Genomic DNA, 25,815 nt, shown 5'->3' on the forward strand with positions numbered 1-25,815 from the left:
TAAGTCCAGTCGTTTTCAATGTAGAATTGGTACCCTGGACGTGCGCACGTGCAAAGTGAGAAATGATTCGTGTGTGTTATTAAAAACGACTCCAAACGTTAGTGTACCGAATTTGAGCGTAATCACCCCAGCCGTTCTCGAGATGTGAAAGCGACTATTGCACGCGCGCACGTGCAATATCACCTCAGCCGAGATGCATGGAAATGCACTGCTCAGTGGGTGCCTGGGCGATATGTGAGATACGCCAAGTTTCGGTGCAACCACCCCAATAATCGCTGAGTTAATTTTATGAGAAGTTCACACGCTTTTATTTTGCACGCGCCACTGGACGGCGGACACTTGCCATGTTAGCCACCCACAAGCATTGAGAATAGTAGGTACCTATGTACAGTAGGTCTACAAAATAAGTTAACTGCCCACTGGGGACCCGCATACGGCGGGGACTTATTTTGTAGACCTACTGTACGATACTTGGTAGAAGGGGTGAAACTACAAAGGACATCACAACTCACAAGTAAATGGGCACAGCGTCTGCTTAGTTATGGGCCATGGTCTCCCGGTCGCTCATGCTCAGAATTTCCATCTGCATCTGGGCATTACGAAAATTTCGCTTTGCGCATTGTGCTCGTTCGACCAAAGGCTAGAAAGATAACACACCTATTCATTGTAATTTGAAATTAAGGCGACCGATGTCTATGAGTATGCACTATGCAGTATGCACTTTGCATTGCAATCTGACTCCCCATTTGTTCGCGACATTTGCATCACTTTGAAAACACAAGACCTCCGACCCCACCGAGCTCAACCCGCACCCTCCCCGGCAGACGCCCGCAGGCGCCGTTTCCGCCGCCCCTCCCCTCCCCGTTACCTCCCCGGATGTGTAGGGGAAGGTGGGGTAAGACGGACCAGCTAAGGTTTGAGGCCGCATATCTTGCTACACTGCTCTCGTAATTCATATTATTTATAGTCTTCGGAATGCTCAATCCTTCCTCTGTTGATATGTGTAAAGATTAAATTTCAAATTAAAGACATCTTGGTGGTGGATGCTCTTAAAGAGGGACATGTCAAAAACCCAGGCAAGAAAAAACGTGGGGTAAGACGGACCACCCAGCAGTGCCTGCTATCCGTTCATGTGTGTTACACTTCTGCTCTGTACTCTTGTAAGAAAAAGTAACCAGAATGGTAAAATAACAAAATGAGCCTTTATTCTTTACTCATGTGTGATGGAAGTGCAGCTAAAAGCTGGGAACATGTGTGTTGATTGTCGTTTGGCATGAATGCATGCTAACTGGGCACTTGCATGCATGGCTCACATGCAACAAAGACTCCTTCCTGAAAAAATGAGCTTGCTTAAACTTGTGTCAATGTTTTGGAAAAGAACTTTCCATATGCAGGGTACAATGGACCACCACAGGGTAAGATGGACCACAGTGGTCCGTCTTGCCCCAAATCTAAATTCTGTCGTTATCATGACGTATATGTCAAATAGCCCAACATTGCAAAACCTTGCCTTTCCTAAAGTGTGACTATAACTAAGTTTATAACTTTGTTCTTCACAGTTAAGTGCAAAATAGAAAATTATCATGCAAGAAAGGCGCCGTAATTGAATCACCCGTAGACCTCTTATATTAGATCGGTTTGACGAAAAACAACATTTTTCTCAATAACTCAAAAGCTATGCATCCTAGCAGCATGAGCTCAAGGTGGCCATTGTTACGAAGGAAAACAAACATAGTGAGTGCATAAAACAGTAGATACCAGCAGCGGTTCAGCCGGGAGGGCTGGTGGTCCGTCTTGCCCCGCTGGGCCGTCTTACCCCACCTTCCCCTAACTGCCGCGTTGATGAGATGCTCGGATGTTTCGGACCGCGGGACCGCCAGATGGCGCGTGCCTCTGCTGCGCGGGGTGCGGCTCACCGCCCCTCCAGAGCCGGGCGCGCGGCACGTGCCGGGCGGCACGGCGCGGCGGCCGGCGCGGTCGATACTAGTGGCGGTGCGGCTGCCCCTTTGTACGCCGCCGGCGGGCACGGCCGGCCGGTCAGCAGCCGGCGGTGCGGACCGCTCAGTAGTGCCGCGGCAATGCGTGGAGCGGGGAGCCAGGCTGTCCGTGTGTGGCTGGTGACCTGTGTGCTGACCAGCGCCGCCGCCGACCGGCCCGGGTGAGTATCCAGCCGCCGGCCGCGCCCTGACTCACCGGCCGGCGGCAGACGGGGTCGTCTCGTCGGTCGATTGTCCCACGGAGGGGCGTCGACCCCAGCGACCAGCTGACTCAGCCGGCTAACTCACGTGCTCGAAATCTGCCGCGGCCAGCCGGCACCAGCATCCTCGACAAGCTTCACTAGGCCCACTCACCCAGGCTGAGACGATTTTCAGTTTGGGTGCAGTGAGTCATGCTATTTCAAAGCGGTTGCAGCAGCGAGCAACTATGTAAACACAAGGTGCGGTGCCCTAACGGGACGCATGCCATTGGCGAGAACTAGCTCGCTTGATGCTTGATGCTTTGAATTACGCATTTCGTTCACTCTAAGACGGTTTTGTTTTGCTCAAGCAGGAAGGCATTTATTTCAAACGAGATCTCCTCCCGTTCATGGTGAAAAACTGACCGGGTTTGGACGCGGCCGTCGCGTCGGCCCAGGACGGTGGTGACCTATGGATTGTAGCCCACACATGGTCCCACATGGCGCGGGCCGCTGAGCGCCGACTGGACGGAAGGGACGGGAAGAACGGTAGGCAAACGAAGCACTGGTCTGATCTCAGTCGGACAGCCAATCGGGAGGCAAATCAGATCAAAAGTCAAAAGTCAAGGGATCACAGCACAGCCGACATTTTGATTACCAGCGGAAAATTCTTGACAAATTTATACGGAACAGTGACATTTTCGGTCACATCCTGTTCGGTCACACCCAGTCTTTTACGTGTGTCGAGAAAACTGCGGCACATAGCTTCGCAAAACTTGTCATATCATATCATGCATCAATTCTGCATCCTGAGTGAAAAATGAAGCAATGCGATCCTATCATGCATATAACCGTCCTACTCGAGGCTTGAAGCTCAATGCGTTGCAATATAGGGTATCGTAGCCAACAATTCGTAAGGCTTGGATTTTTTTTTATCTTGTGCCCGCATGTAAGTACACGTACGTACGTCTCAGTTATGGTCTCAGTCAACTTCGCCATTGTAGGGAGGAGCATCATTGGCTACAACCACTTATCTAAGAAACAAAAAAGATAAAAGACGCGGAAAAGCCATTACCTAACCCTCGCCCTGGCAGAGGGGTGGGTCGATGCGAGCCCCCCTAAGGTTTTTCGAAGATAGCCGAAAAACGGCGGCGTGCAGCGCCGCCAAATTTTGCACAGCTTATGGGGCAACCTTTTTACATATGACCTGAAAATTTCAGGTCCGGGTGACCTTGGGTCAGGTCACCAGGTCAGAAAACCGGTACAAGGTCATGGTCAAATTTCAATTTTCTTTAATGCACCTGTTCGATAGCTATATTTAGTATATAGTATATTTATATATATAGTATATATGTAGTATATTTATAGTTCGATAGCTCTTTCAAAAAACTTTTACAGAGTGCAGTCTTGACCTCAGATTGACCGCCGGGCCATAGGCGGCGGAACGGGGAGGGCACCGGGACACCGTGCCCCCTTTGATTTTGGCATTTTAACATTACAACCTATGGGCGTTGCATGGAAAGAATGGGACCAAAAGTCGGCAGTGCCCACCCCCCCCCCCTCCCTAATTGAGGGTGTTCCTTCGCTACTGCGCAGGGCAACGGTTCGACTCAGGGAGGACGAAAACTGCCAAATTAGACACATGCAGAAGCAATGTTTCTACATAACAATGCATGACATTTGTTTTTACCGCCATCAGGTTTCCCTCGGAAAGACGCTTGAAATGAACTAAAAGTTGACCTTTAAATGTCACTTGGAAATTTAGTCTGTGGTCGACCATGAATTGGCAGTTGACAGTAGCGGCGGAGCAATCTTAATTAAGGGGGGGGGGGTGCACCCGGCACTGCCGACTTTTGGTCCCATTCTTTCCATGCAACGCCCATAAGGCTAATGTGAAAATGCCAAAATCAAAGGGGGGCACGGTGCCCCGGTGCCCTCCCCGTTCCACCGCCTATGGCAGTTGACTGAAGGTTTGCCATCTGTTGGACCCTGCCCATTGCATGCCGGTAGAGTTTTCATAATTCTAAAAATGCTTGCGGCATTGACTCTTTGTAAAGAAGTAACCATTCGGACAGGTCATCCGACGGCCGCTCGGTGGGCCGGGCGGCGCGCCTGTGGCCGCGGGGCTCTCCGTCGCCGTCCCCACCCGAGGGACGGACGGCGTGCGCGCCCTACCGCGGTCAGGTGTGCGCCTTCCTGCTACTCAACCAGACGGTGCTGGTTCGACCGCCCGACACGCTGGCCATCGTGGAGGAGCGCGTGCGCGACGCCCTTTCCGTGGTGCAGGACTCACCCGACCTCTCTCAGGTAGGGAGCACATAGGGGGGAAGGTGTTCTTAATTCGCGTAAATGGATTAAAAAGCATATTACCTCGCCAGCCCCGATAAAGAAACGAGAGTGCGCCGCCGAGTGCTCAAAATAGGCGGTAACAGATGCTTTATCGATGCCATATCAACGATTCCAGTAGAGGAAACAGCGACACCTCTTCATCAGAGCATGGCAGTTACAACTTCCTGCCCGTTTGTTTTGAAGCATTTTAACACAGCAGCTTTGATAAAAATTATGACAGAATAGTTTGTTTATACTACCTACGATGTTATCACAGCCTACCATTCGGCGAGTGTTAACCGTGTTTTGATGGCCTCTCAGCCGGCCCGAGTGGCCTCTCCGCTGACTGTTCGTTCCGCGGTGGCAGGAGTGCAGCGAGTTCGCCGCTCCGGGGATCTGCCTGGCGGCGTTCCCGCCGTGCGGTGCCGGAGGAGAGCCCCGCCGCATCTGCCGGGACGAGTGTGAGCTGCTGCGAGACGCCCGCTGTAAGCGCGAGCACGCCATCGCGCTGGCGCACCCCATCCTCTCACAGGTGGAGCTGCCCGTGTGCGAGCGGCTGCCGCCGGTGGGCGGTCCGGAGGCGGCCGGCTGTCTGCGGCTCGGTGTGCCGGACGTGGCGCCGCCGCGGCCCGAGGACGCCTGCTTCCACGGGGACGGCGCCGGGTACCGGGGCGTGGAGGCGCGCGCTGCGTCCGGCCGCCGCTGCCGCGCCTGGAGCCGGCACGGCCAGTACGCCCGCCTGGCGCGCCGCCAGCCGGCCGTGCTCGGCGGCCACGCCTTCTGCCGAAAGTGGCCGGGCGAGGGCCGGCCGCAGCCCTGGTGTTACACGGCTTCCGAGGGCGGCGGCGTGCAGGCCGAGCTGTGCGCCGTGCCCCGCTGCCACCGGCCGCTGCTGTGGTACATCTGGTACATCGTGCTGCCATGGTCAGTGGACAGAGCTTCCTCCTTGCAGAGCACCCCAATGTGGATTAGCTATTTGTCTTAGCTGAAAATAACATTGCTCAATGCTCACGTAAATGTAGGGCTCTATTGTGTCTGTACTCAGATTAAGAAGCTTGCATTGATGTCGGTAAAGCCAGAACTATTTTGTTCTCTCCATTGATTCTGAGATATGAAACTGTTCACTCTGGGTCCTTACTGACGGTGAGCACCTGTGACGTCAGCGGCTCCCTGGCCGTCCTGGCGCTGCTGTCTGCGGCAATCGGCTGTCTCTGCCGCTGCGCACGGCGAGGACCGGCGAGCAAGCCCAGCGCAGACACCAAGCTGACGGTGGTGGCAGAGAAGCCGAGGACGGACCCGGAGCTGGCCGCTGACCCACCGCCCAAACCACAGTCCATCGAGCTGGAACTGAAGAGCATCTCCTTCAAGGAGGAGCTCGGAGAGGGACAGTTCGGTAAGTGAGTCGCTTGTCACTCCTCAGTCCTTAGGCTGACATTGCCTTTAAGAAGTCACGTATATATAATTGAAACCTATTACCACAGCTCACAAGGCTGATGTAGTTCAATAGCGCCGGGTAACTAACCATTCTCACTTCTCTCGACCTCCCGCGATCTACCATAGGCAAGGTGTTCCGTGGGGAACTGTCAGACTACGGCACAGACGGTGCTCCGCTGCCGGTGGCCGTCAAAACGCTCAAAGAGGACGTCTCTGCGCGCACGGAGCGCGACTTTGAGCGCGAGGGCCGCCTGCTGGCCGAGCTGTGCCACCCCAACATCGTCCGCCTGCTGGGGGTGGTGCAGCGCGCCACTCCGCGCTGTCTGGTCTTCGAGCGGATGAGCGGCGGCGACCTGCACGCGCTGCTGGTGGCCCGGTCACCGCGCGGGGACGGAGTCGCGGGACCGCCGCTCACCGAGCAGCATCTGCTGCACATCGCCACTCAGGTGGCCGACGGTGAGAGATGGGACAATGTGGTGGACGCCGGGACACTCGGGTCGGGTCATGGCGCACGGTGGGTGGTGGGGGCACAATGATGCTCTGACTGCTGGTACTGTAACCGGCGTCGGAGCCAGACGGGACTACACCGGTAGTCCCGTCTGGCATACCTGTGGGTGTTCAAATAAATACATACATACTGAGACTGCTTCAGGCTAAGTCGGACACTGACTAGAGCTGACCAGACGGGTGACGTTGTAAATTCTATAAAAAAAAGTGTTCGTGTTATTGGATAGCCCTAGTGTTGCAATACGTTAATATAGCATCGCCGGCAGGAATGGCCTACCTGGGCACTCACCATTATGTGCACCGGGACCTGGCCGCACGCAACTGCCTGGTGGGCGATAATTTGACTGTCAAAATATCAGACTTCGGTCTCTCCAGAGATATTTATTCTTCAGATTACTACCGGTAAGTGATTCCGGGCGCAGTGTAATGCATCTCTACCGTGGGTGTACACTTATGTACAGTTGTTGCCAAATCGTTACCATGAGACGTTGATGCTTGGTAACACCCAACTACCCACAAAAGCTATGACGTACGTGTACACTACATATAAGCCGCAGAGTGCATGTGATATAAAATGCGATATCGTACGCTCTGCGCTTTTTAGGTTTTTGAACGTACATGACATATTACGGGCCCCAGCAAACGTTATCCGTGTATAAACGCGGTTAATAAAACAGCCAGTTGAGTATATATAGATTGACAATTGTTGATAAGCGTTTAGGAAGGCCTTTAAATTAAATATTCATTTGCTTTAAATTAAGAATAAAGTTAAAAATGATGATATATAGCCCGACGTTTCGCATTTATTGCTTATTCATGGGCAACTGAGATACAGCACAATTTGGTCAACATACACATTAAAAATTCAAATATCATCATTGACAGCACGCTTTTCTATAAACATGTCTTTCACTAAACGATATCGTATCAGTTCGATCGATCGAATGCGTTTCTACGTACACGTCCGTTTATGCAAAGTTCGACCAGCCTAACGTAATCATCCTTTTCTGGAACTGGGAGTTGGACATCGTCCACTAGTCATAATACTTCTTGAAGGGCCCTAATGGCTCCATCATTTGGCACATTTGTAGAGACATGTTTCCAGCTGTGTTCCAATCACTTGGATCCCATAATCTGTCTAGCTTCCTTTTTAAGTTCATTTCAACTTCAGCTGATACTGCCTTCAGTCGATCTCTCAGATGTTCTGGAAGTTGCACATGGTTTCCAATGCGGTTCGACAAGATTACGTTCCTACTTTGCAAAGTCTTGATTGCATATTCTAGATATGCTTTAGCTGCTGGAGTGAAATGCTGTTTCTTCTATTTCGGCTGTACTGGCGTTGAGGAAGGAAGAACTTTTTCCTCTGTGCATCTTTGAAGAAACTATTCGTTCGATCGTTCGGTTTCATTTTTGGCTAACGTAAATTGCTTGTACTTAATTGGCTCTTCCATAACACTTCTTGACATGTTGAGTATATATAGATTGACAATTGTTGATAAGCGTTTAGGAAGGCCTTTAAATTAAATATTCATTTGCTTTAAATTAAGAATAAAGTTAAAAATGATGATATATAGCCCGACGTTTCGCATTTATTGCTTATTCATGGGCAACCATGAATAAGCAATAAATGCGAAACGTCGGGCTATATATCATCATTTTTAACTTTATTCTTAATTTAACCCGGCAGTTGCTGGGGTATTTCGCCACCCACCGTTTGCTGGGGGGGGGGGGGGCGTTAAACGCCCCCAGGCGATAACTCGAGAACCAATAGGCGCAGCGAAACGCACGAGGCGGCAAACGAAAGAGCGCGACGAGACGCTTCAGATGAGTACTTTAAAGTTGAATTTTGAGGTCACAGGTCGGGTCAAGGTCAGGTCAAACACCTGAAATCGGGCTTTCAGTAGCATGGACTTCAGGACTTCGCAATGGGCGCCTCTCGCCATAAACTCTGTCAAAACGGTGCACAATCCATCTTATAAGGCCTACAAGAGTGTCAGCTCCATGTAGGGGTCAGTCAAGCGTAGGTCAGGGTCAAGGTCAGGTCAACCGGGTAGGCACATATCCCCGAAAATCAAAACTGATATTCGCAGCCTGTGACACATGTTTCATAGGTAATTTGGGGCGTAGAACACGATGGTGACATTCATTTTATCATATGTGTACGTGTTCGGCTCAAAAAGCTCAATTTAAGAAATTCATGTATCATGGTCGTGAAGTAGTCACGAAAAATTGCCAAGATTCAGTTCAAGATTATGGAAAATGCGGAACGATAATCAATAATCGAAGATAGCCACATGATTGATCATGGTATTGGCAGTCTAATGACGTTTACGGCATGTCTGTATGTCTGTTCTGTGATTTTATATGATTTTTTGAACATATGCCGTTTTTGGTCGAAAACTCGGAAATCATGACGTCACTAAAACCTCGATATCTCAAAAATTTTCCGACCGATTTTTGAAACTTTGTCACAATACACTTCAATCAATTCCCTATAGGTACCCAAAATTTGGCGCGCCTGCGGCGCGCCGTTTTTATGCTATGGCCCGGCGAAAAAAGTGGGGGCGTTTAACGCCCCCCCCCCCCAGCAACTCGCGGGTTAAAGCAAATGAATATTTAATTTAAAGGCCTTCCTAAACGCTTATCAACAATTGTCAATCTATATATACTCAACATGTCAAGAAGTGTTATGGAAGAGCCAATTAAGTACAAGCAATTTACGTTAGCCAAAAATGAAACCGAACGATCGAACGAATAGTTTCTTCAAAGATGCATAGAGGAAAAAGTTCTTCCTTCCTCAACGCCACTACAGCCGAAATAGAAGAAACAGCATTTCACTCCAGCAGCCAGTGGCGCGGGAACCGGGGGGGCTAGGGGGGGCTGAGCCCCCCCCAGCTTTTCGGCTGGGGGGGCTCGTAATGTATTTGAGCCCCCCCAGCTGGAGGAATCGAAATCGGAAATCTACCAACATAATTTCATAGATTCATACATAGGCGTGGGAACCGGGGGAGGGGGCAGTGGGGGAAGCTTGCCCCCACAACTCTGCGGCCGTGGGGGCGGTGCCCCACAACGTTTCATGAGGCCAGGAACCGTCGGGCAGCTTGTCCTCCCCAAATTAGGGGTTGTGGGTCACAAAGGAAGAAAGCATGTAAGTGAAAAATCCACCTATTTCACTGGCTCGGCAACTCATTTGGCACATTAAAACCTTTACTCCAGGTTGCCAAATTTTCGTTTTTTTTTGTTGTTGAAAAGGCCAAGGTCTGAAAAATAAGTGGCCTAAAACCGGTGAGAAAACTAGATTTGGGGGTACCCTAGGTTGATTTCTATTATGGTTCAGCCCCCCCAGTCTGGAAGAAGTTCCCGCGCCACTGCCAGCAGCTAAAGCATATCTAGAAGATGCAATCAAGACTTTGCAAAGTAGGAACGTAATCTTGTCGAACCGCATTGGAAACCATGTGCATTGTGCAACTTCCAGAACATCTGAGAGATCGACTGAAGGCAGTATCAGCTGAAGTTGAAATGAACTTAAAAAGGAAGCTAGGCAGATTATGGGATCCAAGTGATTGGAACACAGCTGGAAACATGTCTCTACAAATGTACCAAATGATGGAGCCATTAGGGCCCTTCAAGAAGTATTATGACTAGTGGACGATGTCCAACTCCCAGTTCCAGAAAAGGATGATTACGTTAGGCTGGTCGAACTTTGCATAAACGGACGTGTACGTAGAAACGCATTCGATCGATCGAACTGATACGATATCGTTTAGTGAAAGACATGTTTATAGAAAAGCGTGCTGTCAATGATGATATTTGAATTTTTAATGTGTATGTTGACCAAATTGTGCTGTATCTCAGTTGCCCATGAATAAGCAATAATTGCGAAACGTCGAGCTATATATCATCATTTTTAACTTTATTCTTAATTTAAAGCAAATGAATGTTTAATTTAAAGGCCTTCCTAAACGCTTATCAACAAAACAGCCAGTGTTCTCTTATGTTTAACAATTGTTCCCAGGCCTCAACTGGATCACCAATCGAACTGATCGGAGCTGAATATAGGTGACCGATACGTAAACGATCTCGGCTCGGTCGGCCGGGCTATTGACTGCGTATTTCCCGATAAAACATCTGCCAAGGAAGGTCCCACTTAGGTCGGGTGAATACAAACAGCAGTGATACGGCTATCTCAGTACGAGCTGTGTTAGCTATCTTGGCGACCTTAAGAGGTCCTCGACCTTTTTGTTTTGTGTCCCTTGAATGCCTTCCTATCGTCCAAGTATGGGCAAGAAGTACACGAGTGCGTCTGTTCTCCACTAGCTTTTCTGTATTTATTCTACGTGACTCACAGAATATATAACGTAGGGAAACAATCACAATAGATGGAGTATCACTTTGCATTTAAGGATTATAATCACTTGAGCCGAAAGACACTAATTCAGCCCATGCCCGGCCCACCGGTGTCTGACACCAGGCTGTCGGCTGTGTGGTATACAGGTCGCCCCGAGTCGGTACTACAGGCTGACCACGCTCGGTGTCTCCACCTTCTCCTCCCCCGTTGACTTCTCGGGGACCTCGTAGCTGACCTGGTTGTCGCTCTGCGGCGCCGAGAAGCGCACCACCCAGGCCCAGCGGCCGGTGACCTCGGTGAGGTCGGGGAACTCCACCACACCGTCCTGACAGGGCACCGGTCCGTGGCCGAGCAGCTGGCAGCTGGTGAGCTGCTGCGGCGCCGAGCCGAGCCGCAGCTGGCCGCCGGCCGGCCAGGAGAGCGCGATGGCGTACACGTCACCGGCGCGCTGCGTGTACCACACGTCGCCCTGCAGCGTGTCGTTCTGTACCGTCCACGGCCGCGAGCCGTAGATGGCGGCGCCGTTGACGCCGAGCCACTCTCCCAGCTGCGTCAGCCGCTCCTCGAACACGGGCACGATGCGGCCGTCGCGCGTCGGCCCCACGTTGATAAGCACGTTGCCGCCGCAGCTGACTGTCTCGGCCAGCTCGGCGAGCACCTCTTCGATCGCGTGCACGTCCTCGAGGCGCATCTCGCGCCGGAAGCCCCACGAGTCGCGGTCCAGCGTGAAGGCGTTCTCCCACTTGCGCTCGAGCAGGTGTCCGGGGTTGTAGTGGTCGCTGCAAGTGAGGAAGCCGCCGTGTTCGCACATGGTGCCCTGACCCCAGCGGTCGTTGGTCACTACCGTGTCTCGCACCGGCGAGTCGTTGTAGAGCCACGCCAGAAACTCCTTGGAGGTCCAGTATTCTGGCGTGTCATCCCAGTCTCCGTCCGACCAGATCACGTCAGGGCGGTAAGTCTCCACCAGCTCATGCAGCTCAGGGATCGTCTTGCCCGTTACGAAGTCACTCCGGTTGGCGGCTCGGTCATTCAGGTAGAGCGGGTTGAACCATTCGTACAGAGAGTGGTACAGGCCGAAGTGCAGGTCGGTGCGGTTGCGGATGGCGGTGGCCAGGTCGCCCAGCAGGTCCCGTTTCGGGCCGACGTCTAGGGCGTTCCAGTTCCAGGAGTACTTGCTCGGCCACAGCGTGAAACCCTCGTGATGTTTGGAGGTGAGCACCACGTACTTGGCACCGGACTTTTGGAACAGATCCGCCCACTGAGCCGGATCGTAGAACTCGGCCGTGAAGTCGGGCGCGAAGTCGGCGTACGTGAAGCCGGGCCGGTAGTTTTTCTCCATGAACTGGACGTACTTGTCGGTCTGGTCGCCGCGCCAGTGCTTCCAGAACCACTCGCTGCCGAAGCTGGGTACCGAGAACACGCCCCAGTGGATGAAGATGCCCACCTTTGCGGCGTCGTACCACTCCGGCAGCGGCCGAGAGTCGAGCGACTCCCAGGTCGGCTGGTACTGCGCCAGCGCCGGGACCAGCGCAGTCAGCACTAGCAGTGCAGCCGTCACACGCGCCAGCATCGCGAACGGCGCGGTCACAGCGACCAACAACTCAAGCGTAACAACTCTCAGTCACCGAGCCACTTTGCAATCCACACCACAGCGATGCACTGACAGCGTCAAACCGACCGTATCTCCCTCTCACAGAGAGCCGCGACTCTCACTCTCTCGGTCTCTCAGCTGCGACTGATGCCGATTGTGGTCGAACACTGAGCCGCCGCTACACAAACATACGATACGCCGGTACACCAGACACTCTGCCGAAGCGATACTGGCGGTCGGTGACCGGCGCACAGTGGGCCATTCGAACGGCTCAAACACTCAACTCGGCGGTGCGCCAGACACAATTTGCAGAAGCCGCGATACTGGCGGCCGGTGACCGACGATCGCCAAGGTCTTTACGCGATCTGGTAAAGACCTTTGCGATCTGGTAAAGACCATCGAAATTGCTCTCTAGCGCTGTCAATTTATAACTAATTTTTAGACGAATAGTTATTTTTAAGACGAATGGCTCCGGAATCCGGATTAATGTGGTTTTAGCATATAATGAGCAAAAGTGCTATCTCAACACCATTCCCTATGTTAGACATAAACCTGTCCCTTTAATGCTAACAGTGGGCAGCTTATTCTTGTACATACACCAAAGTGTTACGCATGTTGTAATTTTTGTCGTGTACCTATCGCTTTTCAAGGAAGATTTGAAAAAAATGTGTACCGAACTATATGATGTTAATGCGAATTCGAATTGCTAAAGACAGTAAATGGGTTACCCTTAACTGTGTTAACCATTAACGATTTAACCTTTAAAGGGACCCTCCCACCTTAACATTAGATTTGAGTTGAGATAGCCAAAATGGGGTCCCTGGCTCACAATTACCGGTTTCGGCACTCACAACATCGATAAATGCCTTAAATAGGAAATATTGAATTTCAAAATTGCAGCATTTTGATTCAGAGGGGCTAATGCATAGGAATACCCCTCTGAATGTGTGACGTCAGCGCAGATATCTAACGATTTTAAATGTTTGACTAAAACATTTTGTAGCACGCGGTGGTATATGCTGCTTTGCGCGCAACAAATGCCGCACTTTCAGCTGCCAAACTATTGCTTCCAAATAAAGTCGCTAGGAACAGCGGAGATCCCAAAAAGTAAACAAAAGTAAAAGTCTAATATCTTAAAAACCGGTGAATATTTTTCGGTGAAATTTGGTAGATATTCGTTTCCGCTCTTTCTGAACCGAGCGACATCACTTTCATGCCAATTCATAAACTTTTTTGAAGGTGGGCATGGGTGTAACTTTGTATACTTTCGAGGTCCCATGTGGGACCCCAGTGCGAACATTTGGGACCCCAATTGTCATTTTGGGACCCCAATAGTGGAGGCCCCCGAGACGCACCAGCTACTTTACAAACGGAGGTCCGATGTTCATATAAGTAGAAGGTTCTCTGTATAAATAGGAGGCCCCTTGGACAAATCGGAGGCCCTGTTGGACAAATGGGGGGCTCCCTGGACAAATAGGAGGCCCCCTGAGCAAGTAGGAGGCCCCCTAAACAAGTAGGAGGCCCCATGGACAAGTATTGGACGTAGGAGGCCCCCTCTGTACGAATAGGAGGCCCCCTGGGCCTGGACAAATAGGAGGCCCTAGACCTAGTCAAACAGGAGGCCCCTTTCACAAAAGGAGGCCCCCTGGACAATTAGGAGCCCCCTGGACAAATAGGAGGCCCCTTTCACAAAAGGAGGCCCCCTGGATAATTAGGAGGCCCCCTGGACAAATAGGAGGCCCCCTTGACGAATAGAAGGCCCCTGGATAAATAGGAGGCCCTCTGAACAAGAAGAAGGCCCCCTGGATAAAGAGGAGGCCCCCTGAAAATAGGAGCCCTCTGTATAAATAGGAGGCTACTTTAACCAATAGGAGGCCCCCTGGACAAATAGGAGGCCCCCTGGACAAACAGGAGGCCCCCTGAACAAGTAGGAGGCCCGCTGGACAAATAGGAGGGCTCTTGGGCAAATAGGAGGCCCCCTAGGAAAATAACAGCCGCTTGGACAAATAGGAGGCCCCCTGGACAAATAGGAGGCCCCCTGTACAAATAGGAGGGCCTCTTGAACAAATAGGAGCCCACATGGACAAGTAGGAGCTAGAGGCCCTCTGTACGAATAGGAGGCCCCTGAACAATTAGAAGGCTCCCTTAACAAAAAGGAGGCCCTTCAAAAAAGGAGGCCCAAGTAGGAGACCCCTGGACAAATAAGAGGCCCCTGCACAATTATGAGACCCCTGGTCGAATAAAAGACCCCTGGATAAATAGGAGGCCCCTGGACAAATAGGAGGCCCCTGAACACGTAGGAAGCCCCCTGGATAAAGAGGAGGCCCCCTGGAAAATAGAAGCCCCCTGGATAAATAGGGGACCTTCTGGACAAACAGGAGGCCTCCTGGACAAATATGAGGCCCCCTAGACGAATAGGAGGCCACTTGGCCAAATAGGAGGCGCCATTAACCTATAGGAGGCCCCCTAGACAAATAGGAGGCCCTCTGTAACAGTAGGAGGCTCTCTGTACGTACAAATAGGAGGCCGGCGCTCGACCTGTAGAAGCTTAGCTGTATGTACAAAAAGGAGGCTCTCTGTGCAAGTAGTCGAAGTAGGAGGCTCTCTGTACTGTATGTACCTACAAATAAGAGGCCCCCTGGGCAACTTAGAGACTAGGTACTAGTGGTGTCAATTTCAGAAAACGTATGTTTAATGTCCGTCCAATGTCCAATACTTACGTCGACTGTCCGTCCAAAAATGTCCAAGCCAGCCATTTGTCCAAAGATGTCCGACATCTAGGCAATAGTTTACACTAAACACCGTTATTTAATTCGCTTTTAATGTATCGTTACCAGCTCAAAAGTGTTAATCATATGGAAAACTGAGCTTTCTAATGGCCAATCAATGTTAAACACGATTACTTTATAAAAAATGAGGTGTAGCAAGCGATTGTCCAAAGTTGTCTAAAGCCTGCTGTCATTGTCCAACCAAATTCCGAATTGGAAATTTGACAAAATCGGAATTCCGAAGATTCAAGTTCCGATTGACACCACTACTAGGTACACAAATCGAAGGTCACCTATAAAAAAGCGGGACTCTGTTGGAATACCTGTTTGAATAAATCCCCCCAGGGTTTTTTTTCTGTTCTGCACTCAATATTTTGATTGCTAGAAGCCGGATGTTTCGTATAGCTACATATAGCTGCTTCTCTATCCTTTCTTAGCGTCCATTGAAAGTTTCAAGTTTCTGTGGTTTTGGTTTCCAAGATATGACCTTATTCTTCAGGTGATGTCATAACCCAAGTGACAAATACCCAATATCTTGCGTTGGCTATGGGTCTTATGAGCTTTTGACACCTTGATTTCGGCCTTTTTTGCCAGTCTTACCTCCCACCTATCATGGAACATGTTGTTCGATGATGTAGAGACGCTAGGGTCAGAGTCAAGGTCAGCCTAGGCCATCTAAAAATTTTGCGTTTTAGGCGAGCTGAATTTACTTTCGTGAAGTTTCTTTGACTGTATGTTTGGTAAAAGCTTCTCAGTTCATGATCTCATGCTATAGGGACACATTCATAATCGGTGCACACATCAGTATACACACAGACACACACAGACATACAAACACATATCGTTGACCTTGACCTTACTTGACCTGAAATGACCACAGCCAGCAAAAACCTAGTCGGATAGTGTGACAAAGAGGTTCTAGCTGGCTTGGCACCACAATACGTCAGCGTCATCGGTATATGATGAGCAGCGCACGTGATATTCCAACGGGCAACGGTGACCCTAAACAGCAACGTTCTTTAGTTTGACCTGACCTGGAAGGTCAATGACTGCCTGATGAGGTAAAATTTGTTATCATTGGATTCGTCTCTTCCCAAAGAATATGTTGCTCTTGACTGCGAAGCTTAAAATTTTGTTTGAATAAATTGTGGTGATGTCGAATAAAATACCTACACAAGCAGCGGGCCAACCCATCATATATCGATGACGCTGCCGTATTGGTGCCAAGCCAGCTAGAACAGCTCTTTGTCACACTATCCGACTGATTTGCTGGCTGTGGTCATTTCACGTCAAGTTAGGTCAAGGTCAATGATATGTGTTTGTATGTCTGTGTATGTCTGTGTATGTACCGATGTACCCTGACCCTGACATATGTACATCGCAGACGGCAGAACAACATGTTCAATGATAGGTGGGAGGTAAGATTGGCAAAAAAACGACATCAAGGTGCCTCAAAAGCTCACAAGGCCCATAGCCAACGCAAGATATTGGGTATCCGTCATTTAGGTCATGACATGACCTGAAGAACAAGATCATATCTCCAAACCCAAAAGCCACAGAAACTTGAAATTTTCAATGGACGCTGAGAAAAGATAGAAAAGCAGCTATCCAAAAATGAGATTTCAAGCTTAAAAAATGTTCAGTGTAGAGCAGAAAAACTAACTTGGGGGTGGCAACCCTCCACCCAGGTGCGGGCTAGGGTTACCTAACCCTCACACTTTCTGCGGTCGGTTAGATTCCTTGCGCAATGCTGTGCCGTTAATTTTTTTTATAATAAAGGCTTTTTGTTTTATTGTCGAAAGTGAAAAAGCCAGAAATTTTCGTCGATTTCGGTCGACGCGGGGGATATTTACATACAATGTCATCCTGCTGGCCTGGACCCATGAGTAAGGTCAGGTGACCTACCATTTCTTTATTATTATTAAAAAAAAATCATGGCATCCGGGCTGTGACGAAAAATAAGTGGCCTAAATCCAATGAGAAAACTGGATTTGGGGGTACCCTAGGTTTGGCTTCTGAGCCTCTGGTCCCCCAGTGAAAATTTCTTAGAGGAGGCCCTGACGTGGTTCGTAAATTACCGCTTCCGCAATTGGAGGCCCCTAATTGCTTGGAGGCCCCCACTAAATGGAGGCCCCCTTGGACGTTTGGGACCCCAATGGTGATGTCAAAGTTTCACCCATGAAGGTGGGAGGGTCCCTTTAAACGAGTTAACCTGTAGCGCTCTATTAGCTCTGTTAACGATTATTTATGATTATGTAACTGTTACTTCAATTAACCTTCCAGGCGGTGGGGGGGGGGGGCATTCCCCCCCCCCCTATAGTTTTTTCTCGATATATCTCCAGAACCGCTGCGCCGATCGTCACCAAACTTTCAGTACCCTCCAGTGAATAGCTATTGCACATTGTGACCAAAAAGTTTCCAAAGGCTATGATAGGTTGGCCGCTAATGACGTCAGAGTGACGTCATTTCTGCCATTTTCGACCCAAAAAAAGGTTTCGCGGGAAGAGCTGTAAGGCCTACAGCTTTAGAGATACAGAAAAAATTTCAACATAAAAGGTGTAGAATTAACAGGGCTACAAAGCTGCTATCTCGGATTTTTAAAGATTTTTGGATTTAACCCCCCCCCCCCCCCAAATAGATTTTTCAATATAATAGCCGAAAAATCCAAAGTTTTTTTTTGAATTTCGAAAAAAAACGGAATGTATGTAATAGTCCTTATTGCTTTCTATCTACATACCAAATTTGAGATCGATACCTCTTTTTTTGCCAAGTTATAGCGAAAAAACTGTTCAAAATTGATGACGTCAAGTTTTCAAACTCAATTTTAGCAATTCTAGACCTCGTAGCGCAAAACAAAGACCACCATTAGACTCCCCTTGACGAGCTGCATCGAATCAATACCCATCATGCAAAACTATCAATTTTGAAATTTGACCTTTTTTGACCTGACCTTGACCTGACCTCTACCAGAAAGTGACCTAAACCGTATCTGATGGTCTTATAACCAACACCATTGAGTTGGAAATGAAAAATTGGCCATAAAACATGCATCGCACAACGTTAGTAAAGTTGGGTTCATGTGGTGACCCTTGGTGACCTGACCTGTGACCTGACCTGGTATGACCAGTGACCTCTAATAGCAACATATGTACTAGACAACTGACGCCCTATCGCTGATTTTCGACAAAATGCGTTTTACTCGGTGTTATAGCGCTTTCCCTAGAAGACCCGTGAACGGTGAAACATTTTATCTTTGACCTAACCTGTGACGTCATCAGTGACCCCGAGGTCAATGAAATTTGGTTTCCCCTAGACAAATTTTACAGGGCTATCGAACACCGTTTGAATTTTCCGGATCCATCCAGCAGTTTCGGAGATACGGGGGGAATGCCCCCCCCCCCCCACCGCGCGGAAGGTGGCCGGGGGGCCCACCGTCTGCCGGGTTAAAGGAAAAGGGCCACCTTCGTGAAATATGAAGATATCGTTGTTTTTCATTTTGACATTATTATTTTTCATTTTCTTTTTAAAACTGGTGCCAGAAGTGCACAATTCGCGAAAAAGTATTTAAAACTATTTAACATATTGGTACTATGTTGATACTCTCTACGACACCTACTGTATGATGGCATAGCGATGACGTCACACTCAAGCCAATCAGCGTTCAGAAGACAGACTCGTCGGATTGTGTCAGATGAGCTGATTGGTTAAAGCTGAGCTGGTTGGAGCCGATTGGTAAAAAACCAAAGCCTCGCCGCGGGTGGCTGTATTGTCGGATAAGAACGCATTCCTGGGATAAGAACGCATTCCTGGCGTATTTTCTTTTAAAATTGCCGATAACTACGAATGGAGGCCGAAATCGGCCGTAAGGAGGTAAACAGTTAGGTTTTCGGACACGGGCTACAAGATGGCTATCTCAGTTTCAATCCCCATGTTAAAGGTGGCCCTTTTCCTTTAACGGTTATTTCGGTTAATACTTAGCCCGGTTAACGGTTAACCCGGTTAGCAGTCTAATTGTTTACGATTATTTCAGGTAACGGCTAACTAGCATAACGTTTAAAGTGAATACCTATCTCAGTTTACGTTTGGCTTGATAACCTCTATTTACAAGTGATTCGGGTAATGGTGAGCTAGGCTGTGGAACATAAACGGAATTAACAGTTAAACATTAACCAATTTAACTTTTAACCTAACTAATCGTCAACCGAGTTAACCGGTAACCGAGATAATCGCGCGATGCAACTATTTCTCACTTTCATGGCACTGATTTCTATATAGGTATCGGAGGTTAGCCGCTAAATTAGGCATGTTTAGTTATCATTCAATTCAGTTATATATTTTACAAGCTTACGCTATCAGACTGGAAGATTCAGTCAGTCATTCAAACCTCACGGAAATATCGTGATTCGCTGGCATTTCAACGCTGTCGTAACTGGTAACAAACATTAGTGAATAGTGATCGCGGTATATCGTGAATTTGATCGATGCTTATCCGGCAGTAACTAAACAAGCTTTCAATGATTCCAAAGGCCAGACACTCTCCGAATATATGCTTTGTAATCAATTAAATATTTATCTCGATGTAATTTTGAGCTATTTGTTCGACCGACCGATCCACTGTGCGATGTGTCGGGGCGGGGGCGGAGGCTGGAGTGAGCGAGAGTGTTTATATCCGACGGGCCGCACTGCGTGTTACCGTGGCTCATGCTGGGTAGTGCTACGGTCGAGTGGCACGTTACAATTCAAACCGAACTTAGGCGCTCATAAGCCGGGCTTTCAGTTGCATTGTTCGGGTGGCACATGAACGTCCCACTTCGTAGTGGCACCGTTGTCCGATCCTTAGGAAAACAGCCCAAGCGTCTAATGTCAAGTGTCCGTCCCCACGTTTGTAAATGTTGCTGCCATTTATAAGCAAATTATTCTAATAATTTGTCCGACTCCTTGCAAGGACACGTAATTCATATCCTTATTTGAGTCGGAAGCGTGACGCGATATAATCTGTGACTGGATAATTGAGCAGTGACACGTTCCTTTAATTGTCCCGGGTGCTGCGATATAACCAGGGATGCGGAGCCGGAGCCGGAGTCGGAGCCGGAGCCGCCGGAGCCAGCATATTTTGCCCGGAGCCGGAGCCGGAGCCGGAGCCGTGAAACAATATAGCCCGGAGCCGGAGCCGGAGCCGGAGCCGCCAAAAAAGGGGGCGACTCCGGCTCCTTTTTATTTTTTGAAGAGGAAAAAATAATTGACCTAGTTCGGTTTGACAGCAGGTACAAGGCAGTAAAACATATCGTACTATTGGTCTCAATAGTAATAGTCAAAACTACAGGCGACCTGTAGTTTTGATGCGGTGAATACCCTCATCCTCGCCACAATGCGAGTGGGGGTGGCGCTGGCTGGGAGGAGGGGTGCACTCGGCCCGAGTTGTGGCGAGGGTAAGGATATTCACCGCATCAAAACTACAGGTCGCCTGGGCCCTTATCTTGAGACCAATAGTACGTCATGGGCCATCAAGTGAATGAAAAAGCCGAATATCCCCAGTATCCCACAGTACGCAATCAACTTCCTGTCTGCTCCTCCCCCCCCCCCTCACGTCTATTGCATCCCCAGAACATGAGGACCGGTCATCAGGTGACGGCCATTGTTTTGAAGCCAGTGCAGTGGACTGCGACTCCCAGCACCGTCTCTTCCCACCCCCCCCCCACCCCCCAATGCAGCCGAGATGGGTGTCAGCTTACGATGGTTCAGTGAACTCCGATTTGCGGCGACTGCGTTTCCAATGCCATCGCTTCCTAGTCCTTTGTTCTGCCAGTTCTCTCCGAGGTGCGTTTGCGCGGGGACGCGGTGAGCCGGTCATGGCAAGAGTAGGTAACGCGTATAACCAATCCAATTTTTCTTCCACCCGTATTTAATTGATTGCATAGGGGATGTACTGAGTCGGAGCCGGAGCCGCCGGAGCCGGAGCCGCCGGAGCCGGACCATTTTACTCGGAGCCGGAGCCGGAGCCGGAGCCGTCATAACATTTCACCCGGAGCCGGAGCCGGAGCCGGAGCCGATTTTTTTCTCCGGAGCCGGAGCCGGAGCCGGAGCCGTTTGAAATTTCCACGGCTCCGCATCCCTGGATATAACCTTTGTGACCAGTGGTCGGAGCAGTGACGCGCTCCTGCAGTCCAGAGCGCTGCAGTATGGTCTCTGTAACCGCTGACTCGTTTCTCTGTGCGCAGTCTGCAGTCGCGGGCGCTGCTGCCAGTGCGCTGGATGCCGGCCGAGAGCATCCTCTACGGCAAGTTCACCACCGAGTCGGACGTCCACAGCTACGGCGTCCTCCTCTGGGAGCTCTTCAGCTTCGGCCTCCAGGTCAGCAGTCACCTCCGGCAGCACGGACAGTCAGTGTCCGGTGGCTGGGGTCAGTCCATCGGGCAAAAACGGGGCCTCGCTACCGAAGTACATAGACCCAAAGACCAGTAGCAGGATATGAAAATTGAAAGCCATCCGCCTTTAAAGGGACCCTCCCACCTTAACATTAGATTTGAGTTGAGATAGCCAAAATGGGGTCCCTGGCTCACAATTACCGGTTTCGGCACTCACAACATCCAGAAATGCCTTAAATCGGAAATATTGAATTCCAAATTGCAGCATTTTGATTCAGAGGGGCTAATGCATAGGAATTCCCCTCTGAATGTGTGACGTCAGCGCAGATATCTAACGATTGTTAAATGTTTGACTACAACGTTTTGTAGCACGCGGTGGTATATGCTGCGTTGCGCGCAACAAATGCCGCACTTTTAAATAAAGTCGCTAGGAACAGCGGAGATCCCAAAAAGTAAACAAAAGTAAAAGTCTTATATCTTAAAAACCGGTGAATATTTTTCGATGAAATTTGGTAGATATTCGTTTTCGCTCTTTCTGAACCGAGCGACATCACTTTCATGCCAATTCATAAACTTTTTTGAAGGTAGGAGGGTCCCTTTAAGCAAACCAATGTGCTTTCCGGAAACTATTGCTTGCCACGATCGAGTAGGGGAGAGTGGGGTAATTTGGCCGGTGGTGTAAATTGGCCGCCCCCATCTGTACGAAAGCTGATAAAAGTGAATGAAATAACTTTAGTCTCTATTCATTTGTCATCGGCAGAACTAACTCGAGAACAAATGTCAAAATTTTCCCCCTCCTAGTTTTATTCAAAATTAATAAAAGGTGAATTTCGTTAGAAAATGGTAACTTTTACTTCCATTTAAAAATTTGTACCTATAACATGTAGTATTTGGGCTGTAAACGAATTCCAACATTACTATAGCGCCATTTTTAGGGTGTTCAGCGGTTCCAAGAGCAATTTCATCTAGTTCTGTAGGTACAGCCATGACGACTTTATAGACAAAATTTTTCAGAATGGCAATGTGGGGTTATTTGGCCGGGACAAGCGGGGCAACTTGGCCGGTGCGCTCAGAGTCACTATGCTGTGACGGCCGAGTTGTCATGGTCAATTATACCATAAAGGGCATAATTCATGACCAACTTTGACTACCTTGATGCTATATTTCCTATTGGACAGCTGTAGGGGCATGTGACGTCATCAAAGGTTACCTAACGCTTTTTTGCTAATAAATACTTACAGAAAAAAAGATACAGCCGCGCAAATGGTCTCATTGTGTTCAGCTCGTCAAGGCGCATCGAATGATATACCTACATGATGACCCTGAACTCACGTAACCTTGATGTCAAGCGACCTGAGGTAACGTGACCTGAAGCCAACCCTTGACCTTGACCTCTCGAGGTCAACACATGCATGTTTCGATGCGGAATGACGAGAGAATTACGATGGTACTTTAAGTTTTGGCCTAGCTTGATTACTTCAAAAGATATTCGTAAAAAAAAAACTGTCATCGCATATAGAGCCGCTATTAAGACTATTTTCGACCCCTGTGACGGCTGAGTCAACCTCCAAAATGCTTCAAATGCGTCGTAGGACACGCGTCATTGCTGAATGTGAAGCTGACTCGCCTATAACAAAAATCATGGCCTCAAACTAACACCGGCCAAATTGCCCCACACCCCCGGCCAAATAACCCTGCTAGTGGGGCAATTTGGCCGCTTTGCAGACCTTTGTAATACGTCACAATTTCAATATATACCGGGTGGCCCAGAAAAAACGTTCCCAACTTTAAATCAATATTTCTCAGAAAGTGATAAGGATACAACATTGAAACTTCGAATAGTCAATGCGGCACACATTTTCAGTAAATGGTGTGATTTTCATGGTGTTCGGTAAATTACTTTTTAAACGGTTCGTGTTTCAAGCATGCCATGTAAAAATTACTTTTTTGCTCCGATGTTTACTCAAAAATGTGAGTGAACAGGTCACTTTCACCCCTCGGCACCACGGCCTAGAGCCATGGCTGCTACTGGCAGCTAGTCTCATTGATGGTTCGGGTCTCAGGATGACACATTCCATCAGGCAACCACGATGGCTCTGTGCCAGTGGCATCGGAAGAAGTTTCCAGTTTTCTAACCATCTTGTGGCTCAAATGCTTTCCTGGCTGACATTCCTGGGAAAAGGTAGCTTTTCAACCAGTTTTCTTTTTTGTCATCTGCTGGCAATGTTGTTTTTCATAAAATGTTATGTGGTCTTCTGGCACAGGAACTAGTCTGTTTTAGTTTGTTTTCCTTATCCGGTCGATTTACTGTTTGATCTACTGAAAGGAGGGTAATCAGCAGTAATCCATGCACCGTGCCACGAATCATGATTTGGTGTTAAAACGAATGGCATCCATGAGCACCATTTTGGCTCAGTATTTGAATATTTGGCACATAAGTGAGACACAAATATTTAAAATAAGAACATACGTGTTGGTTTCATTCACATGCTCTACTTTTCTATTCTTTTTTATAACATGGGGCGTCTAACCCAATCATCACTAGCGTTTGACATCGGCAAAAAAGCAAAAACGTCTTGCTTAATTCAACTCAAGATTGCCAGCTTGAAAATGATGGTATAGTGTTATAATTTAGCATACCAATGCGCAAAGAAATGACGCAAACTTGCTGAAAATTTTGTCTCGTTATTTGCACTCGAATTTGATATATAGGCCTCCAAAGTTCGGAACGTTTTTTCTGGGCCACCCGGTATAGTTACTCTATCATGTCAAGTTTACTGTCCAAGAAAGTAAAATGTATGCCACACCTGTCAGCGTTGAGAAAATGCAGAAATATGTTGTCGATTTTTAGTTACATCGTTTCCTAAAAAAAACGGCCAAATTACCCCACTCTCTCCTATCAGTACCGGCCCGTCCCGTTTTACAAAGAATAGCAGGGGACAGTTACAGCCTTACTACGGAAAACAGTGTCCCACTCCGTGTCTGAGCGTACTGTACCGGTCTGACCGTTCCCCGGATCTGACCGAACTCCGGGTCTGACAGTAGGTACCCATTGTCCGTTAAAGCCGTACTACGGGTACAGCACTGCCCTGTCCCGCCCCTTATACCACATTGCACTGGTCTAACAGTACCTCGTACCCTGTGTCTGACAGTAGGTCCCCCGTGTCCATTACGGCCGTACTACGGGTACAGCAGCGCCCCGTCCCGCCCCTGACCATACCCCGGGTCCATTACAGCCGTACTACGGGTACAGCAGCGCCGAGGTGGTGGAGATGGTCCGCCGCCGCCAGCTGCTGCCGCGGCCTGACGACGCGCCTGTCGCCGTCTATCAGCTGATGCTGGACTGCTGGCAGCAGACCCCCGGCCGGCGGCCCACCTTTGACCAGATCCTGGCCCGTCTGAGCGAGTGGCGGCGGGCGGGGGCGGTCGGAGGAGCCCGCCCGCTGGCGGCCGCCGCCGAGGTGGGCCGATCACTGGGCCAGCTGCCTGAGGATGGTCCGCCGCGGCCGGGACCCGGCGCCTGCCGCTCCGCCTCACTGCCCCGCGGCGCAGCTCCGGCCGCACTCCGCGGCGGGTCACTGCCCCGACCCGCGGCACCCGGCGGCGGCTCACTGCCCCGACCCGCGGCCCCGACCCGACCGCTGAATTCCAGGACCACAGAGGTGGTGCTGGGCCGCGTCTCAAGCGCTTCTAGTCTGCCCAGCTCCCAAATCGATAGACTCTGAGGGTGCGTCGCGCAGTGACTGCGGAGAAACATACTCTGGAGGGTCGAAGGAAGAGATTGTATATTGGCTGTCCACATCAGAAACAATTTGTGCAAATGCGGCGCGTTTGTTACTTTTATACGGCGGTCAGACCAGTCTGACGGCAAATATTCCGAGCGTGAATTGTTTTGTGCGCTGCGATTTATGGCAGAATAGCTTCTCTGTTGTGAATGAATTATGCAATATACCTACATTTTGTTTGAATACTCAGTTTGGATTTTGGAAAGAAAAACGTTTCGGCAGCTCGGAGCCGTCGACACCTATGCTTACCTACAACATTACAGCATGGCTTCTGGCGAAGGTCTGATCTTACACAATAGTCAATACACACCTAAGCATGACGCAGTTATTCTTTACAGTTCATCTACAATAGTTAATTCTGGCGGTGACTTGACGCCCACGAGGCTATAACTTCACATACATGCACGTACATGCCTTGAAATAAACGATGACGACTTTTGCACCGTGGATCGGGCATCCTTCGCAGGGTGAGGTGCAGTGTGGATGAGGAGGGGGAGGGGAGGGGACGTGCTC

At 49.4% G+C, this 25,815-nt stretch overlaps 2 protein-coding genes across 2 annotated transcripts; one reads left to right on the forward strand and one right to left on the reverse strand.

The window, feature by feature from the left end:
• Positions 1-1,931: 1,931 nt before the first annotated feature.
• Positions 1,932-25,485, forward strand: LOC122379527 (inactive tyrosine-protein kinase transmembrane receptor ROR1-like). Its single transcript, XM_043361806.1, has 8 exons — positions 1,932-2,158; positions 4,252-4,483; positions 4,872-5,428; positions 5,668-5,897; positions 6,065-6,394; positions 6,712-6,847; positions 21,371-21,503; positions 24,754-25,485. The coding sequence occupies exons 1-8, from the start codon at positions 2,079-2,081 to the stop codon at positions 25,240-25,242; spliced, it is 2,187 nt and encodes a 728-aa protein (XP_043217741.1). The 5' UTR covers positions 1,932-2,078; the 3' UTR covers positions 25,243-25,485.
• Positions 10,748-12,546, reverse strand: LOC122379528 (alpha-L-fucosidase-like). The gene has a single exon (XM_043361808.1). It carries the CDS (start codon positions 12,361-12,363, stop codon positions 10,957-10,959), a length of 1,407 nt encoding a protein of 468 aa, XP_043217743.1. The 5' UTR covers positions 12,364-12,546; the 3' UTR covers positions 10,748-10,956.
• Positions 25,486-25,815: the final 330 nt, after the last annotated feature.

This window comes from Amphibalanus amphitrite, unplaced genomic scaffold (assembly GCF_019059575.1).
Source record: "Amphibalanus amphitrite isolate SeventyFive unplaced genomic scaffold, NRLGWU_Aamphi_draft 000079F_arrow, whole genome shotgun sequence".
Lineage (NCBI taxonomy): Eukaryota > Metazoa > Arthropoda > Thecostraca > Balanomorpha > Balanidae > Amphibalanus > Amphibalanus amphitrite.

Excerpts from the sequence above, each read along its gene's own strand:
- LOC122379527 (XM_043361806.1), top strand. The coding sequence starts at position 2,079 with ATGCGTGGAGCGGGGAGCCAGGCTGTCCGTGTGTGGCTGGTGACCTGT. Across the intron at positions 4,484-4,871 it reads ACTCACCCGACCTCTCTCAG|GAGTGCAGCGAGTTCGCCGC; the intron begins GTAGGGAGCACA and ends CCGCGGTGGCAG. Across the intron at positions 6,395-6,711 it reads CGCCACTCAGGTGGCCGACG|GAATGGCCTACCTGGGCACT; the intron begins GTGAGAGATGGG and ends CATCGCCGGCAG.
- LOC122379528 (XM_043361808.1), bottom strand. The coding sequence starts at position 12,363 with ATGCTGGCGCGTGTGACGGCTGCACTGCTAGTGCTGACTGCGCTGGTC.